At 66.6% G+C, this 18,543-nt stretch overlaps 2 protein-coding genes across 2 annotated transcripts; both read right to left on the bottom strand.

The window, feature by feature from the left end:
* Window positions 1–347: 347 nt before the first annotated feature.
* Window positions 348–7,034, bottom strand: ARHGAP30 (Rho GTPase activating protein 30). The gene is given in 13 exon segments (XM_052795878.1): window positions 348–1,902; window positions 2,210–2,412; window positions 2,504–2,971; window positions 3,268–3,345; window positions 3,465–3,565; window positions 3,833–3,885; window positions 3,887–3,987; window positions 4,063–4,190; window positions 4,285–4,392; window positions 4,464–4,546; window positions 4,630–4,774; window positions 6,057–6,159; window positions 6,714–7,034. Coding segments are annotated over 13 exon segments (3,132 nt in total). The 5' UTR covers window positions 6,823–7,034; the 3' UTR covers window positions 348–450.
* Window positions 7,035–7,884: 850 nt separating this feature from the next.
* Window positions 7,885–18,341, bottom strand: NECTIN4 (nectin cell adhesion molecule 4). The gene is made up of 9 exons (XM_052795848.1): window positions 18,192–18,341; window positions 14,161–14,514; window positions 13,133–13,423; window positions 12,332–12,446; window positions 11,361–11,524; window positions 9,965–10,112; window positions 9,791–9,869; window positions 9,119–9,223; window positions 7,885–8,541 (listed from the first exon to the last, which is right to left on the bottom strand). The coding sequence occupies exons 1-9, from the start codon at window positions 18,316–18,318 to the stop codon at window positions 8,284–8,286; spliced, it is 1,641 nt and encodes a 546-aa protein (XP_052651808.1). The 5' UTR covers window positions 18,319–18,341; the 3' UTR covers window positions 7,885–8,283.
* Between the last annotated feature and the right edge of the window lie 202 nt (window positions 18,342–18,543).

Raw genomic sequence — 18,543 nt, forward strand, 5'->3', positions numbered from 1 at the left:
CCGCCGCCGCCGCCATCTTGGCGCCGGGCACGGCCTCCCCACCCCTCCCCGCCGGCGCCATCTCAGTGCGTGCCGGCCCCGACGGGCGCCATCTTAGACGGCGAAGCGCGGCGCTTCTGCCCGGCGCCATCTTGGGTGTGGGCGGCGCCATCTTGGAGGCGGGCATCGCCCCCCATCCTTCACACCCCGCTCGCGAAAACCGTCCCGGCCCGCTGGCGCCGCCGCCGAGGGGTGAGGGCCCCCCCCGCCCTGCTCCTGCCCCCCGGCCCGGCTCAGGGTGCTGCGCGGGGAGCCCCCGCACCACTGGGGGCCCTGAGGCCACCCCAGGCGCCGCCATGTTGCGTCGACAGAGGCCACAGCGATAGACAAAGCCCAGCGCCTTTATTGACCCTGCCGCCGCCCGCGCAGGAGCACAAATGTCCGCCGGCCCTGGCCCCACGTCCCCAGAGCTCAGTGCTCGCCTGCCGCCCCCTCGGTGCCCACCGGCCGCTGCGGCGGGGACGGCACTGACCCCTCGGCCTGTGCCACCGGCCGGGTCAGGCTCAGGTGGCTCCTCCCTGGCGCCTCACCCTCCGGGGCTGCCACACAGCTGAGGGGCCGCAGCAGCCGCGGCCTCAGGGGGGCCTTCTGGAAGGGCAGGGCCTTCGGGGGGGTGGGCGTCAGCTCCCCCCCACCATAGGTCTGGATCCTCCTGACCGGCACCTGGGCCAGCTGCTGCTCGGCGGCCATGGCCACTGCCGTGTCAAAGGACACACTGCCACCCTCCCACCAGCCTGCTCTCCTCGCCCCCGCCGCCACCCCACTGCCCCCAGGTTGCTGGGGAGGCCCCTCCGGTGCCGTGGGACTGGGGAGCCGCCGGGGTGGCGGGGCAGCATCCCCCTCCATGGCCGGGGACGCACCATCGGCCGGGGGCATCCAGGGCTGCAGGGCCGGGGGGATCTTGGCAAACTGGGGCTTGGGGGGCACGACGGGGACCGACCGGGCCTGCTGCACCCTGACAGTGCGGGCAGCCAGGTGCACCGGGGCACTGCCATCATGGCGCAGCATGGCCACGGGCTCAGGGCGCCCCAGCTCCCCAGTGGGCTCGGCCCGGCTCGGCTCCGGGGCTTCAGGGGGAGGGCTGTGCAGCTCTGGGGCCGAGGCAGAGAGCGAGGGAGAACCGGAGCTGCTCACAGGGGTGGCATCGGTGCCCTCCGCGCTGGCTGCAGAGGGCGGGAGAGCCTCAGGGACAGACCCAGGGACCAGGGGCTCCACTGGCTCCTGGGGGGCCTCCTCCAGTGAAGGCTGGGCTTCACCCTCCCCAGGCTCCTCTGGGGCGGGGGGACCGGAGCCAGCTCCATCCTCTTCAACTTCCCCATCCGATGTGTCGGGAACTGGCCCCGGTCCCACATGGCCCCCGGCTCTTCCGGCCTCATCCCCCAGGCCAGCTTTGGTGCTGGAGTCAGTTCTGCTGGGGCCAGAGCCACCGTCCGCAGCCCCCTCCCCTCCACCCCCCTCCCCTGCGGGCTGGCCGGTGCCTGGTGCAACCTCCTTTGCTGGTGCCCCAGCAGGGTCCCCGGGCTGCTCCCCCTCACCCAGAGTATCCTCCTCCATGGGGCATGGCCCTGCCAGCCCCGGTGTCAGAGACCTGTCCTCCGGCACAGTGGTGCTGTCAGCGGCGGGTGGGGCCAGTGCCGGGGTTTCCGGGGCCGTACCCTCACCCAGCAGCTGGTCGAGGGGCTCCAGCGATGCCGCCAGCGGGCTAAGGTCGTCGTGGGCGCTGAGGAACATGTCTTCTGAGTCGGTGTCCCCGGTGTGGTCCTCGGCGTCGGAGCCGCTGGGAGCCATGAAGAACATCTCCTCGTCCATGCACTCCTCGATGGAGAGGTAGCTGGCAGGCTGCTCCATGGGGGGCTCCCCTGGCTGGAGATGGGGATGGGCAGGAGGGTGATGGCCACACTGGAGACCCCCCCAGCCCATCCCAGGCATGGAGCACTGCGCAGCCCTGAGGCCCCACGCTGGGGCTGGAGGGGTCAATGCCACCCTGTCCTCTCCATCTCCACCTTTGTCTCTCCATGCCCATCCCTGTCCCCTCCATCCCACCCCTGCCTTCTCCATCTCCATCCCTGTCCCCTCCATCCCCACCCTAACCAGGGACAGCAGAGGTGACCCTCTGCCTCCAGCCCTCCCACCCCAGACCCAAAGCATGGGGATGGTGATTTCAGCTTACATTCATGAATCCGCTCTCCATCCCCTCCTCTATGGGCAGGAACCCCTCGCCATCCCCAGGGCCGGTGTCTGGCAGCAGGGGCCATGCTGCTGGCTCCCCGTCCCCGCCACCCTCCAGCCACGTCTCCTGGCTGTCCAGGAAGGCAAAGGAGTCCCGCAGCTCCAGGGAGAGCCGGGTCTCCTCCGTGTCCGTCTTCCCCTCCCCTGTGGAGGGAGACGGGGGGGATTGAGCCTGGTGTCCCCCCCCGGCACCCTGGAGGTCCTGCGCTGGCTGGTCCCAGTGCACGCCTCTTACCAGTGCGGTGCTCAGGCACCTCGGGGTCCCCAGCAGAGCATTGGGCAGGCAGCGGGGGGCTGGCGGGTGGCACTCTGCCCGCGGCCACCTGGGCCAGCGCTGGGCACGGCAGACCCCGCGTCAGGCGGGAGAGGTTGGAGGTGATGTGGAAGGGGACGGTGACGGAGAAGGGGCCAGAGATGTGGACCCCTGCGCACTTCTCGGCACGGCTGCGGCCGGCCTTGGGCGAGCGGCCAGGGGCCACCAGTGAGGCCCGGCCAGCTTTGGGGGTGGTGGGCTCTGACTTGGTGCTGTTTTCGCCCTCTGACTCAGGGCCCCGCGGCTCTTCCTTCCCCTTCAGCTTCTCCTCCAGGCTCTCATCCAGCTCGGGGCAGCTCTCCGGCGCCGGCAGCGAGGTGCAGGTGTCAAAGCTCTCCCGACGCTGTGGCGGCTGCTTTGCCGACCGCTTCTTGCTCAGCCGAGAGTCATCTGTGCCCGGCAGGGGGAAGAGTCAGGGCCTGGAGGTGTACCCTGTCCCCAGACCTCCCCACACCTGAGGACTCGGCTGGGCGGCACTGCGGGAGCTGCCGAGCTGGGGGACCAGGGCGATGCCCGGCAGCTTGTCCATCCCCATCCTGTCCTCTCCATCCCTATGCCATCTTCTCCATCCCCATGACATCTTGTCCATCCCCATCCCTGTCCCCTCCATCCCCATCCTGTCCCGATGATCCTGCCTCAAGGACAGGGATGGTTCCCACAGGAGCAACATGGTGTATCCCTCTTACCGTCGCTGGCACAGGGGACGGAGCTGAGTGAGTCCATGCTCTTGGCTGGCCGCAAGGTTATTTTACCACACTTGTCATCTGGGGGCGGGGAAGGAGAAGGGGAATGGCAGCGGGGTTGGGTTTGGGGACACATTGTCCCCTGAGCAATGGGTTCCCTCCCTCTGGACCCGAGGGTGGGGACGACCAGGGCTCCCCACCTTTCTCCTCCGCCTTCACCAGCTTGCGCTTGGCTTCGTGGCTGGAGCGGCCCAGGTTGAAGATGGACCTCCACTTCTTGGCCTTGATGGAGCCCTTCCTCCTGTGGGACCCCAGGCGTCAGGGGTGGTGGGCACGCTTGGGCACACTTGTGTGTGCACAAGCACACATGGTGCCTTTGGACGCATGCAAGAGCTCGTGCACGCCTGCAAGCACGCGTGCAGAGCATGTGCCCACGCTTGTGCATGTAAGAACACGTGTGCATGGGATCCCACCTGCAGGGCACAGGCATGCTCACGGTGCTGCCCGGGCCAGGGGAAGGTCCCCGGGGGGGTCCCTGGGGAGGGGAGGGGGTGGCGGCAGGTCCTACCTGTGGTCACTGAGCTCGATGATGGTGTGGTAGGGCCGGATGGGGGGGGGGCCCGTCACCCTGGCTGAGTGTGGCCGGCACGTGGTACAGTGGGGGCTGCCCGTCCCCTGTCCCCCCCCCACCCAGCAGCAGGGACCGCCGGACGGACTCGCCGCCTGCAGGCCACCAAGACAGGGCGTCAGGGTCCCGCCAGGGACACCCTCGCCATCCCCCCCCAGGCCAGGATGTACCACGGAGAGGGGCGTCCCCGAAGAGCTGCTCGACGTGGGTGAGGATGAACTCCACAACGATGGATTGGACGCGCACCTCCATGAATGCCGCTGTGCCATTGAACCCTGTCGCCTCAATGTCCTTCGACCTGCCGTGGGGACACGAGGGGAGCTTTTAGGCTCCCCTGGGGAAGGGGGATGCTCGACACCCCACATCCCCTCAACCCCATCCCCGGTGCTCACCGCAGCAGGTTGGGTGCCCAGACGATGGCCAGGTTCCTGGCGTGCATGTTGGTCTGGCTGCTGTAGGATGCCATGTGCAGGAGGTGCCTCATCAGGAACTCCAGGGTCCTGCGGACACCGGGGCACGTTAGGGACAGCAATCCCCACAGGGGACACCGTGTTTGGGGCCCCCCCCCTACCTATAGTGGGGCACCGGCAGCTCCTTCAGCACCTCCTTGATCTTCACCAGGCGAGCCTCTTCCATCTGGATAGCCACCGCGTCCTGCCGGGGGACAGGGATGGGGTGACAAGTGCCACCTCCCGGGGTTGGGGATGGATGGCAGCACCGGGGAGGGGAACACTCACGGCAAATTTGTCGTAGAGCTGGTAGGTGAGGAGAGGGTTGGGGAGCTCGCGGAAATATGCCTTGCAGAGGGAGCTGACGCAGTGGATGTCCTGCAAGTAGACGTCCTTCTGCAGGTCGGGGCAGCGGTCACTGTCGAACTCCTGCCTGCGAGTGAGGCGGCTGGCTCAGCAGGGGGGACGGGGACAGGGACGGCGTGGTCCCCCTCCGCAGCCCCATTCAGCTGCCGTGCCATGGAGGGTTTTCACTAGGGTGGGTCAGGATGTGTCCCTGGGGTGTCCCCGCACCCATGGAGGTGGGGAGGGTGTCTCGCCTGGTCCCTGCCAGCGGGGCTCAGGGCCAAACAAGGACTGTCATGGTCCCCGAGGACCAGACACAGCCACGATGGGCTGCAAAAGGGGCGGGTTTGTCAGCCGGGTCCTTCTGCTGCATGGCCAGGATGCTGGGGACAGGGTGATGACGGGGACAGGGGGATGGATGGGATGGGGGGTGCTGTGGTTGCCAGGCATATAGGGACACTGAGGATGTGGGGAACGCTGGGATTATGGGGCTGTTGGGGACACGGGGGGCGTTGGGGATGTTGAGGATGCAGGGGATGCTGGCAAGGCTGGGGTTCTTGGGGACAGAGGAAAAGGGGAGAAAAGAAACACTCAAATAAAGAACTGAAAGAGCAAAAGAGTGAAAAAACTAAACCAAGTATGGAAAAAATGAAAAAGAAAAAGAAAGAAAGAAAGAATAAACAAGAAAATAGAGAAGAAAAAGGAAGAAAAGGAACAAGTGAAAGAAGGGCTGAAGCAGTGACGGGCAGGACGGAGGTGAGCGCTGCAGGAGGGCAGGATGGGGAAGGAAGGGGGTGTGGGGTGCATGAGGGAGCAGCGGGGCCGGATCCGGCCAACATAGCACTGGAGTCAGCTCCTATGCTGGCTGCGGCCCGTTCCCTCCTGTCCTGTCACCCGCCCGGCCGGTCCCATCCCCATCTCCCTCCTGTGTGGTCCCAGCCCTGTCCTATCCCACCGCTCTCCCGTCTGGTCCCGTCTCATCCACCCCTGTCTCTGTCCCACCTCCATCCCATCTGGTCTCATGTCCACCCCATCCCTGTCTCCATCCCATCTGGTCCTGTATCATCCCATCCCTGTTTCCACCCTTGCTGGTCCCATCTCCATCTCCTCCCCACCTCCCTCCCTTCCAGTCCCAGCCCTGTCTTCTTCCAGTCTCCACCTCCATCCTGTCTGCTCCCATCTCCATCCCATCCCCATCTTCCACCTGTGTCCCTCCTGTTTGATCCTGTCTGGTTTCCAGCTCCATCCCAGCTCCCTCTGCCTCTGATCTCCATCCAACCTGCTCCTGTCTCCATCTCCATCATCTCCATCCTGTCTCCATCATCTCCATCCCCATCCTGTCTCCATCCCTCCTGCCCCGCCCTGCTTACCGCAGCCGCTGGATGTTGGAGGAGACGCCTGAGAGGCGGTAGATGCCATCTACCACCCCGTGCTGCTCCACGAACTCGGTGCAGCTCCTCAGCACCTGGGGCACTGCGGGACGGGCACCCCGAGTCTGCCATCACCCACCTCCCCTGGGTCCACTATTGCCCACCTCCCCCTGGCTCCAGACCTGCTTCCTGCCAAGAGCCAGGGGTGACAGGGGGACTGGGGCCACCCACCCCCCGGGGTACCCAGTGACAGTGTTCCCACAGGGCAGCCAGTCCCGGCACTGGCCACATTCAGGTCCTGGGGGCAGTGGAGCCCCCGGCAGACTGGGGCCACCGCGTCCCCAGGGATGGGGCCACCCATCCCGGTCCCCTTGGGGCCACAGGGGGACACTGAGATTGGAGCCGTGCCGAGGCACCGGGACCCCCCCCCAAATCTCGGAGGGGCTTTGCCAGGAGGCACCCCAGCTGTGACACTTGCTCAACTGCTGGTGATGCAACCGCGTGGCGTGAGTCACCTCCCGTCCCCTCCCCGCGGCGCCGCCGGGCACCCTCCCAGCTTCCGGCAGCTGTGGGGGCGACCCCCGAGGAGGGGGACTCAGCAGGACCCCGTGGGTGGGGGGACGCGGGTGGTGGCGGCACTCGCCAGCGGGCGCTTACCGTCCTGCCCCGACTGCTGGAGATGTTCCAGGAGGTCGCAGCCAAAAACCCGCTCCTTGGTGCCGCCCTTGCGCCTCGCCTTCTGCCGGGCCTTCAGCGCCAGCGACATGGAGGCAGCGCAGACCCCCCCTGGCAGTGGGGTCAGATCCTGCCCATGGCCCGAGTGGGGTGCGGGCGCCCCAGAGCCCCGGCACGGCGGCGGTGGCGAGGGCCGGGGCAGGCGGGCGGTGAGCGGAAGCGGCCCCCGGGGAGGAAGTGCGGTGGCCCCGGGGCCCTGACGCAGCCTCGAGGGCCCGGGGCGTCCCGTTGGCGGCAGCAGGAAGGCGGCGGCCGCCTTCGAGGCCGCTTCCTGCTCCTCAGCGCGTCGAAACCGCAGGGCAGGGCGCAGGCGGCACGCTTGCGCACGCTGGTGCGCTCTTCCGTGCGGTTCCGCACGTTTGTGCGTGCTTGTGCACGCTCATGCTTGCTTGTGTGAGCTTGTGATGGCTTGCGCGTGCTCGTGCATGCTTGCATGAGCTTGGGCATGCTTGCGCGTGCTCAGGCATGCTTGCGTGAGCTTGGGCGTTGCGTGCCCTCGTGCACACTTGCATGAGGTTGCGCCCACTTCGGCATGCTCGTGCACTCTTCCACGTGCATGCATGTGCTTGCACGCAGCTCACCTGCGTGCCCAGCGGCACACAGGTGCGCAGGTGGAGCACCCAGGTGTGGCCATCCTTGCACACGAGCAGCGTCCCAGGAGCGCCAGGCCCCCCTCCGTGTACCCGTGTCCCTCCCCCGGCTGAGACCAGAAGCACTCGACACAGGGTCCCAGGGTCCCGCGCGGGGGTTTATTTACAAGCGCGGCCGGGCAGCAGCAGGGAGGCAGTGGGGCCCCCATCCTATACAGGTATGTACACGCGGGGCACGCTGTCCCCAGGGACCCCCGCCACCAGCCCCGCGCCCGGGGGGGGCCCGGCCCCGGGGGGGTCCCCTCAGCAGTCTGGGGGGAGACAATGGGGTTTTGGGGGGGTTTTGGGAGGCTGGGATGGGGGAGGGGGCAGCCTGGATGGGGGAGGGGACACAAGCGTCCCAAGTGCCACCGGCAAACCGCGTCCTGAGCAGGGACGACCGCGTGTCCCCAGTGCCGCGCAGGAAGGAGCTGACCCAGAGTCCGAAGGGATATTGGGGTGTGGGGGCCCGATCCCCACCGGGGGTTCCTGCCCCTGTCCTGTCCTTGGGGTGTCCCCATGCCCGTGGGTGCCCGGCGGCTCTGACACCCATGTGTCCTGGATGCTGTCACCTCCTCTCTGGCCAGCCACCGGTGAATGTCCCCAGCCTTGTGCCAGCAGCAAGGTGACGCTTGGGGACCAGCGCCCATCCAGGGGCACGGTATGTGTCCCCGACCCCATACCAGCAGTGAGGCGACACATGGGGACCGGAGCCCTGTTCTGGGGTACGGTGCATGTCCCTGACCCCGTGCCAGCAGCAGGGTGACACCTGGGGACCGGAGCCAGCCTGGTGAGCAGGCAGAGCCAGGGGAGCTGTAGGGGGGACGGGGGTCCCTTGGGAGTCCCCCCCGGCCCTGCCCAGCTCACACCAGGTGCCCGCGGCCATTGATGTAGATGCCGTTGGTGGTGGGCTTGGCCTGCAGCATCCCGTTTTCCTGCACGAAGTGGGTCATGGCCTGCTTGATGGGGTCGTCCCCCCCGCTGCCACCATCCTCCTCCTCCTCCTTTGGCTCCTTCCCCGCGGGGGCAGGCACCAGCGGCGCTGCCGGCACCTCCGTCTGCGTCTCGATCTCCCGCACCGTCGAGAGCGTTGAGTAGCTGCGACCTTCGGGCTCTTCGCTCTGCGGGGACGAGGGACAGGGCGGGGGTCACCACTGATGAACAAACATTCCCAGGGACCCAGCCTCTGCCCCGGGGACCCCTACAGGGACAGGGTGCTGCCGTGGGGCACGAGCAGGTGCACAAGGCTCAGTGCACGGGCGTGCAAAGGTGTGTGCATGTGGGAGGGCTTTGCACACCCAGAAGGAGGGCTGCACATATTGGGGGGGGGGGGGCTGCATGTGCAAAGTGGGGTTTGCGCACGTGCAAGAGGGGGTTGCACACGCAGAAGGGGTTCGAACACCTTGAGGGGCGTTTGCACCCATGAAAGGGGGTGCACATGTGGAAGGGGGGCGGGTGCATGTGCAAGGGGGGGGGCTGCACCCGTGGAAGGGGTTTGAACACCCTGAGGGGGAGGTTGCACCCATGGAAGAGGGTTGCACACCCAGAATAAGGGGCTTGCACCCGCACGGAAGCATGCCAGAGCTGGAGGACACGCTCTGACAGCCACAGCCCTGGGCTGGGTGCAGGTGTGGGGCTGAGCCGGGTCCCCTGCCCCACTGTGCCCCCCCGCGCCCCCTGCCCTGCCGCAACTCTCACCATGGCGGAGCAGATGCTCGTGCCGCGCAGGCTGTCCCCGCGCAGGCTGTCCCCACGGAGGCTGCCCTGCCGGCTCTCTGCACGCAGCTGCAGCGTCTCCTCCAGCTGAAACAGCCCCGTGAGACCCAGCACCCCGCAGCCCGGCTCCTGAGTGCCCCATGGCCCTGCCAGCATCCTGGGCATCCCCACCCAGCATGCTCTGCCACCACCACCACGGCCTGGCTCCTCCTGGGCACCCCAATACCCACCTCCTCCCATGCACCCCACTGCCCAGCCCCATGGGCACCCTGCTTCCTGGTCCTCCTTCAACACCCCCATACCCAGCACTCCAGGCACCTCAATACCCATCACCCTGGGTACCCCAACACCCATCACTTTGGGCATCCCAGCATCCATGACCCCAGTCACCCCAACACCCATCACCCAGGGTACTCCAAGACCAACTCCCTTGGGCACCCCAACATCCATCACCCCAGACACCCCAGTACTCATCACCTAGGGTACCCCAAGACCCGCTTCCTCGGGTACCCCACCACCCATGGCACGCCAATACCCATCACCCAGAGTACCCCAAGTCCTACTGTCTTGGGCATCCCATCACCCATCACCCCAGGCACCCCAGCACCCCAAGACCCCCTCCCTTGGGCACCCCACCACCCAGGCCCCCGCCACCTGTGTGCGCGTGTCGGTGCTGTGGCTGGAGTGCAGGCGGCGGATGGAGTTCTCCCGGGTGAGCGTCAGCTCCTCCTCGCTGGAGGCACGGGGGGAGGTGCTCAGCATGGGCTCCCCACATCTCCCACTGCTCCCCACCACCCCTGCTGCCCCCCCCCCCCCCCCGCCTCTTACTACTTCTCGGAGATACGCTTGGTCTTGCGCTTGTGATAGAGGGTCATGACGACGACGACAACGACAAGGACGCAGAGCAGGACAGCAGCGATGACGCCCACCACCACCACCGAAGCCGAGACCAGGTCCACCTTGCGCACTTCGTTGTCTGCGGGGACACCCATGGGGTGGGCGGGCAGGGTGAGGGGGGATGAGAAGATTGATGGGGGGGTCGATAGATGGATGGGTGGATAGACAGATGAGTACATGGATGAGTGGGTGGATGGATGCATGAATACATACATGGATGGATGAATGGATGGATGGATGCGTACATCCATGGACAGATGGGTGGATGAGTCCATGGAAGGATGGATGAGTGTATCCATGGATGGATGGGCTGATGGGTGGATGGACAGACAGGTGAGTCCGTGGGTGGATGCATGAATACATGGATGGACGGATGGATGAGTACATCCGTTTGGTTGGACTCGATGATCTTAAAGATCTTTTCCAACCTAAATGATTCTATGATCCATGGACAGATGGATGGATGAGCCCATGGGTGGATGGATGGGTCCATGGATGGATGGATGGATGAGTGCATGCACAGGTGGATGGATGGGTTGATGGATGGATGGATGGATGAGTGGGTTGATGGATGGGTAGGTGGATGAGGGGGTGGTTAGATGAACAACGGGTAGAGATATTGGTGGAGAGATGTGGCAGGAGGATGGATGATGGAAGGATGGATGGACAGATGGATGAGTAGACAGATGAATAGGTAGATGGATGGAAAAGTAAATGGATGAGTGGACAGATGGGTGGATGAGTAGACAGATGAGTAGATGGGTGGGTGGATGAGTAGACAGATGAGTAGACAGACGGGAGGATGAAGGGAGAGAGGAGTGTACGGATGGATGATCAAATGGATAGTGAGAAGTGAAAGGGGGATGGATGGACGGACAAAGGGGTGGATGGAGGAAGAAACAGGGAGAGGTGGTTGGGTAGAGTGAAGTGGTGGGCAGTGGATGGATGGACAGACAAATGGAAGGACAGACAAGAGGACAGATAGAAAGATGGGTGGACGGGCAGACAGACAAATGGGTGAAGAGACAGAAAGGAGCATCTGGGGAAGGACAGGTGAATGGACAGACGTAGGAAGAGTCGGGGGCAGGGAGGGACGACAGATGGGTAGACAGGCGAGTGCCTGGGAGGGGACAGACAGGTGGCAGGAAGGGCGAGCAGATGGAGAAAAGCCCGGGGAGGGACAGATGGACAGGTACAAGCAGCATGGAATGGTGCTGCCCCCCCAACCAGGCTCCCACCAACCACCCGGGACCCCCACCCCAACGCCCACCCACCACAGCACCCTCAAGGGGGTACATGGGTGCCCCACGCCCCCCACGGCACCCACCTGCCACCCTGCCCTTGATGCTGACGTTGGCCCGCGCTTCCTTGGCGGCCACGCGGTTGGAGACGCGGCAGATGTAGTCCCCGGCGTCGGCGGCAGCGAGGGGCCGCTGGAAGACGAGGGTGTCCCCCTTCACCCGCACGCCGGCGGGCAGCGGGGCGTTCAGCCTGCGGCGTGGCAGCACCATCAGCCCCCGGCGTGCCCGGGCGGGCGCGGGCGGGCGGCGGCGGCGCCGCCATCAAAGCCGGGGTTGCCAGTTCCCACGGCTGACGCCCTGCCCCGGCCCTGGCAGGGCTTGCCTGGGCATGGCACCACCTGCCGCGCTCGCCGCCGCCACGGCCCTCGGCACGGGCACGCCTGGGCAGGGACACAGCGGGGACGGGCACGGGTGGGGACATGGCGGGGGGGCACGGCAGGGATGTGGGCATGGGGGACATGACATGGGCAGGGGGGGACATGGCAGGGGACACAGCACGGACACCAGCACAGGCAGCTGGGACATGGCAGGGACATGGGACACGGCCAGGACATGGGCACAGGCAGGGGACATGGCAGGGACACCAGCACACGCAGCTGGGACATGGGACATGGCCAGGACATGGCAGGGACACCAGAGCAGGCAGCTGGGATGCAGCAGGGACATGGGCACAGGCAGGGAGGATGCGGCAGGGACACTGGCACAGGCAGGGAACATGGCAGGGGACACCAGGATGGGCAGGGGAGACATGGTGGGGGCACGGGCACAGGCAGGGGACAGGGCAGGGACATAGGTAGGGGACACAGTAGGGACACGAACGTGCTCTGGAGACCTGGCAGGGACACAGAAGTGCACAGGGGACACGGTGGGGACACGGGCAAGGGGACACCATGGCAGGAACAGGGAGGCACGTGGGGATGCGCCAGGGACACTAACACACGTGCAGGGGGGAACAGCAGGGCCGGGGCCAGGCGGAGGGGATGGGGACAGTCCTCACCGTGTCCAGTTGTACGTGGGGGGTGGGTTGCCATCCCCCAGGCAGGTCAGAGTGGCCCCCTCCATGCCCTCCTGCCAATCCTCTGTGTGCCCCAGCACCGAGGCATCCGACAGGTCTGGGGACAAGGGGACAGCGAGGGGACGAGCAGGGATGGTCCCCGTGTCCCCACGGTCCTGCTGTGCCCCCCCTGTCCCCAGTGTGCCCCCTGTGCCTCTTATCTCCCCCACGTCCCCAGTGTCCTCCCTGTCCCTTCCATTCCCAACACCTCGCTCTCCATGTCCCCAATGCCCTCCATGTCTCCCTGCCACCCATGTCCCCCATGTGCCCCAGTCCCCATGTCCTTCATGGCCCCACGACCCTCCATCTCCCCAGTGCCCCCCATGTCCTTCAATGCCCTCCATCTCCCCAACACCCCCAGTGACACCCACGATCCCCATGTCCCCAATGCCTCCCATGACCCTCAATGCCCCCTGTGCCCACTATGTCCCCAGCGCCCCCCGTGTCCACAACATCCTCCACATCCCTCAATGCCCCCCACACCCATCACGTCCCCAGTGCCCTCCATGTCCCCCATGTCCTCGGCATCCCCCAATATTCTCCATGTCCCCAATGCCCCCCATGTCCTTCAATCCTCCCCACGTCCTCCATGGCCTTCGTGCCCTGCATGACCCTCAGCATCCCCCATACCCCCACATCCCCAGTGCCTGTCATGTCCCCCCCATGCCCTCTATGCCCCCCATATCCCCAGTGCCCCCCATGCCTTCCTCATCCCTCCACCCCCGCCATGCCCCGGTGCCGCACAGGCGACGCTGAGGAGGTGGGTGATCCTCTTCTCGTGGCGCAGGCCAGGGTGGGCCACCACGCAGGTCAGGCTCTTGCCATTCATGCTGCGCCCGGGCACCAGGAAAAACTCGCTGGTGACGGAAGCAGAGCGGGCGTGCGCCGAGCGGCGCGTGGCGTTGGTGCCACGCACCTCCGTCTCCCAGCGTACTGAGGGCACCGGGCTGCCCTCCGCTGTGCACGAGGCCGCCAGCGTCCGGCCCTGACCCTCCTCCAGTGGCGGCCCCGGGTTCAGGATGGGCAGCGGCGGCACTGCGGGCGGCACCGGCATCAGACCCACACTGGCATTGGCACCCATGGGTGCTGCCCCTGCTGCTGGGCTCTGCCACGCCGGTGACCCCAGACCCACCTGCCCCAATCGTGTCCCCAGCGCAACTTACTGGGTGCCCAGTACCAGTTCCCCTGTGCCCAGCACCCTGTACCCATTTGCATTGCCCCATGCCCATTGCCCGGCGCCCATCGTGCGCTGCCCACCGCCCCATAGCCGTTACCCTGTCGCCCTGTGCCCACCATCCCATTGCCCCGCGCCCATCGCCCACCTATTGCCCGCTGTCCTGTGCCCATTGCCTCCTCCCCACCACCCATCACCCCCTCCCCACCACCCCGTGCCCATCGCCTATTGCCCACTGTCCTGTGCCCATCACCACCTCCCCACCACCCATCACCCCACACCCATTGCCCCCTCCCCACCACCCTATACCCACCGCCCCGTGCCTGCTGCCCCACGCCCATCGCCCATCGCCCGCTGTCCTGTGCCCACTGCCCCCGGCCCATCGCCCCCTCCCCACCACCCCATGCCCATCGCCCCATCACCCCATCCTCATCACCCCATGCCCATCGCCTACCACTCCATGCCCATTGCCCCCTCCCCACCACCCCATGCCTGCTGCCCCATGCCCATCACCCCACCACCCCGTGCCCATTGCCCCGTCACCCCATCCTCATCGCTCACCACCCCGTGCCCACCGCCCCGTTCCCCAGGCACTCACCCAGCACCTTGAGGGTGAGTCGCCCCTCGAAGCTGCCCAGGGGGAAGGTGATGAGGTGACACTCGTAGTCACCCTCGTCCCCCTGCACGGCGTTCCTCAGGACGATGGCGCCGTCCTCCAGCGCCCCGTCTGCCCGCCGCAGCACCCGCCCGGCGTAGGGCTCCTGCACATGCTCCCCGTGCTGCCGGTTGAGCACGGCCACCTCGGCGCTGCGCCCCGCCGGGCCCCGCTTCAGCCAGGTCACCTGCACCACCTGCTCCTGCTCCTGCGCCCGGTACCGGCACGGCAGCACCACGTCCTGGCCCAGCACTGCCGTCACGCTGCGCTCCACCTCCACCACCCCCGAGCGGCAGCCTGTGGGCACCCAGGCTGGCACCAGCACGCTCACTCGGTGCGCGGCTGCTGCCGTGCACACACACGGCGCTCATACACAAGCAAGAACGCTCCGGCATGCTTGCATGCACTCCGGCACGCTCGGGCACACTTGTGCTTGCACTCACATACATGCAAGAACACTTGGGCATGCTTGTGCACGCTCCCGCACACTTGGGCACACTTGTGCTTGCACTTGCATACACACAAGAACACTTGAGCATGCTTGTGCTTGCACTCACATACAAGAACACTGGGGCACGCTTGCGCACACTCCCGCACGCTTGGGCACACTTGTGCTTGCACTCACAGACATGCAAGAACACCCGGGCATGCTTGCACAAACTCATGCTGGCACTCACATACGTGCAAGAGCCCTTGGGCACGCTTGTGCATGCTCCAGCACGCTTGCGCACACTTGTGCTTGCACACATCCAGGCATTTCTTCGGGTGTGCTCACATACACTCAGGCATGCTTGGGCACGCTTTGTACACTTGTGTTTGCACTCACACCCATGCATTCTTGGGTGCACTCATACATGCAGGCTTGCTTGGGCACGCTTGTGCTTGCACACGCTTACACGTTTCTTCAGGCGCACTCACATACACTTGGGCGCACTTGGGCACGCATGCTGACACTTGTGCTTGCGCATGCTCATGCATGCTTAGGTGCACTCATACACGCAGGAACACTTGGGCACACTTGCACACACTCAGGCACGCTTATGCACGCTCATACATACTTGTGCTTACAAACGCTCACGCATCCTTGGGTGTGCCCACAATCACTCGGGTGCATTTGCGCACACTTGTGCAGGCTCAGGCACGGTTGGGCACACTCCTGCATTCTTTGGTGCACTCACACATCCTCAGGTACACTCAGGCGTGCTTGAGCGCACTCGTGTGCTCAGGCATGCTTGTGCATACTCATACGGGCTTGGGCACACTTGGGCTTGCTTGGACATGCTCATGGGTGCACTCTCATGCTCATGCATGCCTGAGTGCGCTCACACACACTTGGGCACATGTGCACATGCTTATGAGCACTCAGGCAAGCTTCCGCACGCTCACGTGTGCTCGGATGTGCTCACACACATGCACACACACTTCAGCATGTTCATGCATGCTTGTGCATGTTTGGATACGCTTGGGCATCGTTGGGCACGCTCGTGCACACTTGGACATGCTCATGCTTGCACACACTCAGGCACGCTTGGGCACACTCACACGTGTTTAGGCACACTTGCACATGCACAGGCATGTTCATGCACACTTGGGCACCCTCCAGCATGCTCAAGCATGCTTGTACATGCTTATGCATGCTTGTGCACCCCTGGACACACTCATGTGTGCTTGAACGTGCTCACACATGCTCATGAACACTCACACATGCTTGGAGGTACTTGTGAATGCTTGGGTGTGCTCACACATACTCATCATGGTTGGGCACACTTGCACCTCTTGGACACAGTTGTGCACACTCCTGCACACTCGGGCATGCTTCTGCACACTTGTACATGCTCCTGTATGTTTGGGCATCCTTACGCCAGCATAGACACACTCATGCACACTTGGGCATGCTCACACATGTGCAGGCACACTCAGACATGCTTGGGCATGCTCGCAGACATTTGCGCACACCTGTGCGTGCTCATGCATGCTTACGCACACTTGGGCACCCTCACACACACGCAGGCAGGTCCACCCATGCTCGCATGTGCTTGGGCACGCTCACGCACGCTCGCACACACCCGCACGCACTCAGGCCTGCTTGCACACTTATGCTCGCTCCTATATGCTCCCATCTCCTCCCGCACGCTCCCATATCCCCGTCCGCCCAGCAGCCGCATGCGCGCGTGCGAGGCCGGCGGGTGTCGGGGCGGGGCACGGGGCCCGCCCAGCCGCTCGGCGACGCCGGGGGAAGCGGCCGGGCCGGCACGGCCAGCCCAACCGGCCGGCGCGCATGCCGGGCTCTGCCGTGGCTTGCGGAGGGCTCCCGCCCCCGCCGGCCCCCGAGGCCTCCCCACCGAGCCCCCCACCGCACCGCTTGCCGTGCCCGGCCTAATTACCCCCCGATTAGTCGACGGATTAATTAAATAATTGCAGCGCTGCCCGGGCCATGAGTCACGGCTGCGCTGCCCCCATGGCCCCAGCCCTGCCTCAGTTTCCCCTCACGCGGTGACGGGGTCCAGAGGGGGACGGGGGTCCCGGTGCGGTTGGGGTGCCGATGCTGGGGTGGGTGCTGAGTGCCGGGGTGCCGTCGGGGCTGGCGAGCGGCCCCCGCCGCGGGGCGTCCCCACCCAATGGGGCCGAGCGCGTGGGAACGGAGCCGGGAACCGGCTCAACCGGATCCCGTGGCCCCCACGCCCTGGCCGGGCTCGCGCCTGCGGGCCTGGGAGACAGGGGTCCCGGGCCCAGGGAGATGGTGGGGGGGTCCCTGGGGGGGGGGGTCAGGCCTGGGGAGCACACACGCAGCCCAACCTTTGCAGCGACGCGTGTGCGCAGGCCAGCATCGCCCCTCGGCACGTGCAGCAGGGCCGTGTGCCCGCACATGCGTGTGCGCTCGTGCCCCCTGGGGGGGACACACAAGCACGCGTGGACCCCAAAAGGGGTCGCACACGCGTGGTGGCCCCACGCACACCGCACGCGCGTGTGCACACACATCCCCCCCCCCGGGGGGCCGCAGGCCCGACACCCAGTGATGGGCTCGGTGCAGCTCCGTGCCCCTGGCCAAGCCACCCCCCACTCGCGGCATGAAGCCCCCGACCCCTCCCGGCTGCGAGTTGCGGAGGGGGGAGGTCAGCATCCCTGGGGTGACGTCACACACACACCTCTGCGGCGTCCAGCCCGTTCCCACGGGTCCTCCGCCAGTGGGGAAACTGAGGCACGGCGCGGGGGGTGGGCAGGGCACTGAACCCCCCCTGCTCTGCAGCACCCTTGGGTGTAGCACCCACTGCGGCACAGCTCGGGGGCGGGGGGGGGGTTGGCACCCCCAAGCGTGGGGGAGACAATGGGGAGGGGGGCGGGGACCCCCCCGGGCAGCCCGCTGCCCCCCGAGTGGGAGCGCCCAGTTCCCACGGTGTGTGGTGTGTGTCCCCCCACCTCCGCGTCCCCAGAGGGGTCCGCCCCCCTCCCACCCCCGCCCGCTCCCCGGAGGTGCGCGCACCCGGACACGCACACAGGTGCGCGCACCCGCGTGTGCGGCGCCCACGGCGCAACCCCCGGCACGGCACGGGGACACGGACACACTCACGGGACACGAGACACACGGACACGCACGGACACACGGTCACGCGCACACGGACACACACGCGGCCACAGGTGCGCGGAGCCACAGGTGCACACGCGAGCGCACACACGTACACACACACACGCGTGTGCGCACACTCACACTCACACTCACACACACGCACACCCTCCGCTCCCCGCGGGCCCTGCCCGAGCCCCCGCCCCCGGGGTTCGCCCCCCCCCGCCCTCCAGTCCCGCAACCCCGGGCCCCCCCCGGCCCCCCCGCCCCGAGGCAGCCGGTGCCCCCGCCCCCGTCCCCACCCCCGGTCCCGTCTGCTAGCCCGGAGCAGCCGGTGCTGCCGGTCCCGGTTCCTTCCACCTCCCCCCACCCCGGGGGCCGGTTCCCACCCCGGGTCCCGGTCGCGCCTTACCGGTGGCGGCGAGGAGGAGGAGGAGGAGGAGGAGGAGGAGGAAGGGCGTCCCGGGCCGCATCCCGCGGGGGGCCATGCGGACACCTGCGGGCTCACGGCGCTGCTCGGCCCCCGGCCAGAGCACCATCCGGGCCGGGACCGGGCTGCACCGGGACGAACCGGGCTAAGCCTTACCGGGCTGCACCGGGCCGAACCGGGCGGCTCCGGGCCGAGCGCGGCGGAGGGGCCGGTGCTGCGCCGCTCCGAGACGGGACGGGACGGGACGGGATGGGACGGGCGGAGCGGGCGGCGGGGCGGGGTGGCCGGGGGCGGGGCCTGAGGGGGTGGGGTCGGCCGGGCGGGGCCGGGCGGG

The sequence above is a fragment of the Harpia harpyja genome, chromosome 9 (assembly GCF_026419915.1).
Source record: "Harpia harpyja isolate bHarHar1 chromosome 9, bHarHar1 primary haplotype, whole genome shotgun sequence".
Taxonomy (NCBI): Eukaryota; Metazoa; Chordata; class Aves; order Accipitriformes; family Accipitridae; genus Harpia; species Harpia harpyja.

Coding starts and splice junctions, on each gene's coding strand:
- NECTIN4 (XM_052795848.1), bottom strand. CDS start 18,318: ATGGTGCTCTGGCCGGGGGCCGAGCAGCGCCGTGAGCCCGCAGGTGTC. Junction 13,424..14,160: donor ACTCACCCTCAAGGTGCTGG/GTGAGTGCCTGG, acceptor TGCCGCCCGCAG/TGCCGCCGCTGCCCATCCTG. Junction 9,224..9,790: donor GCACCGACACGCGCACACAG/GTGGCGGGGGCC, acceptor GGGCTGTTTCAG/CTGGAGGAGACGCTGCAGCT.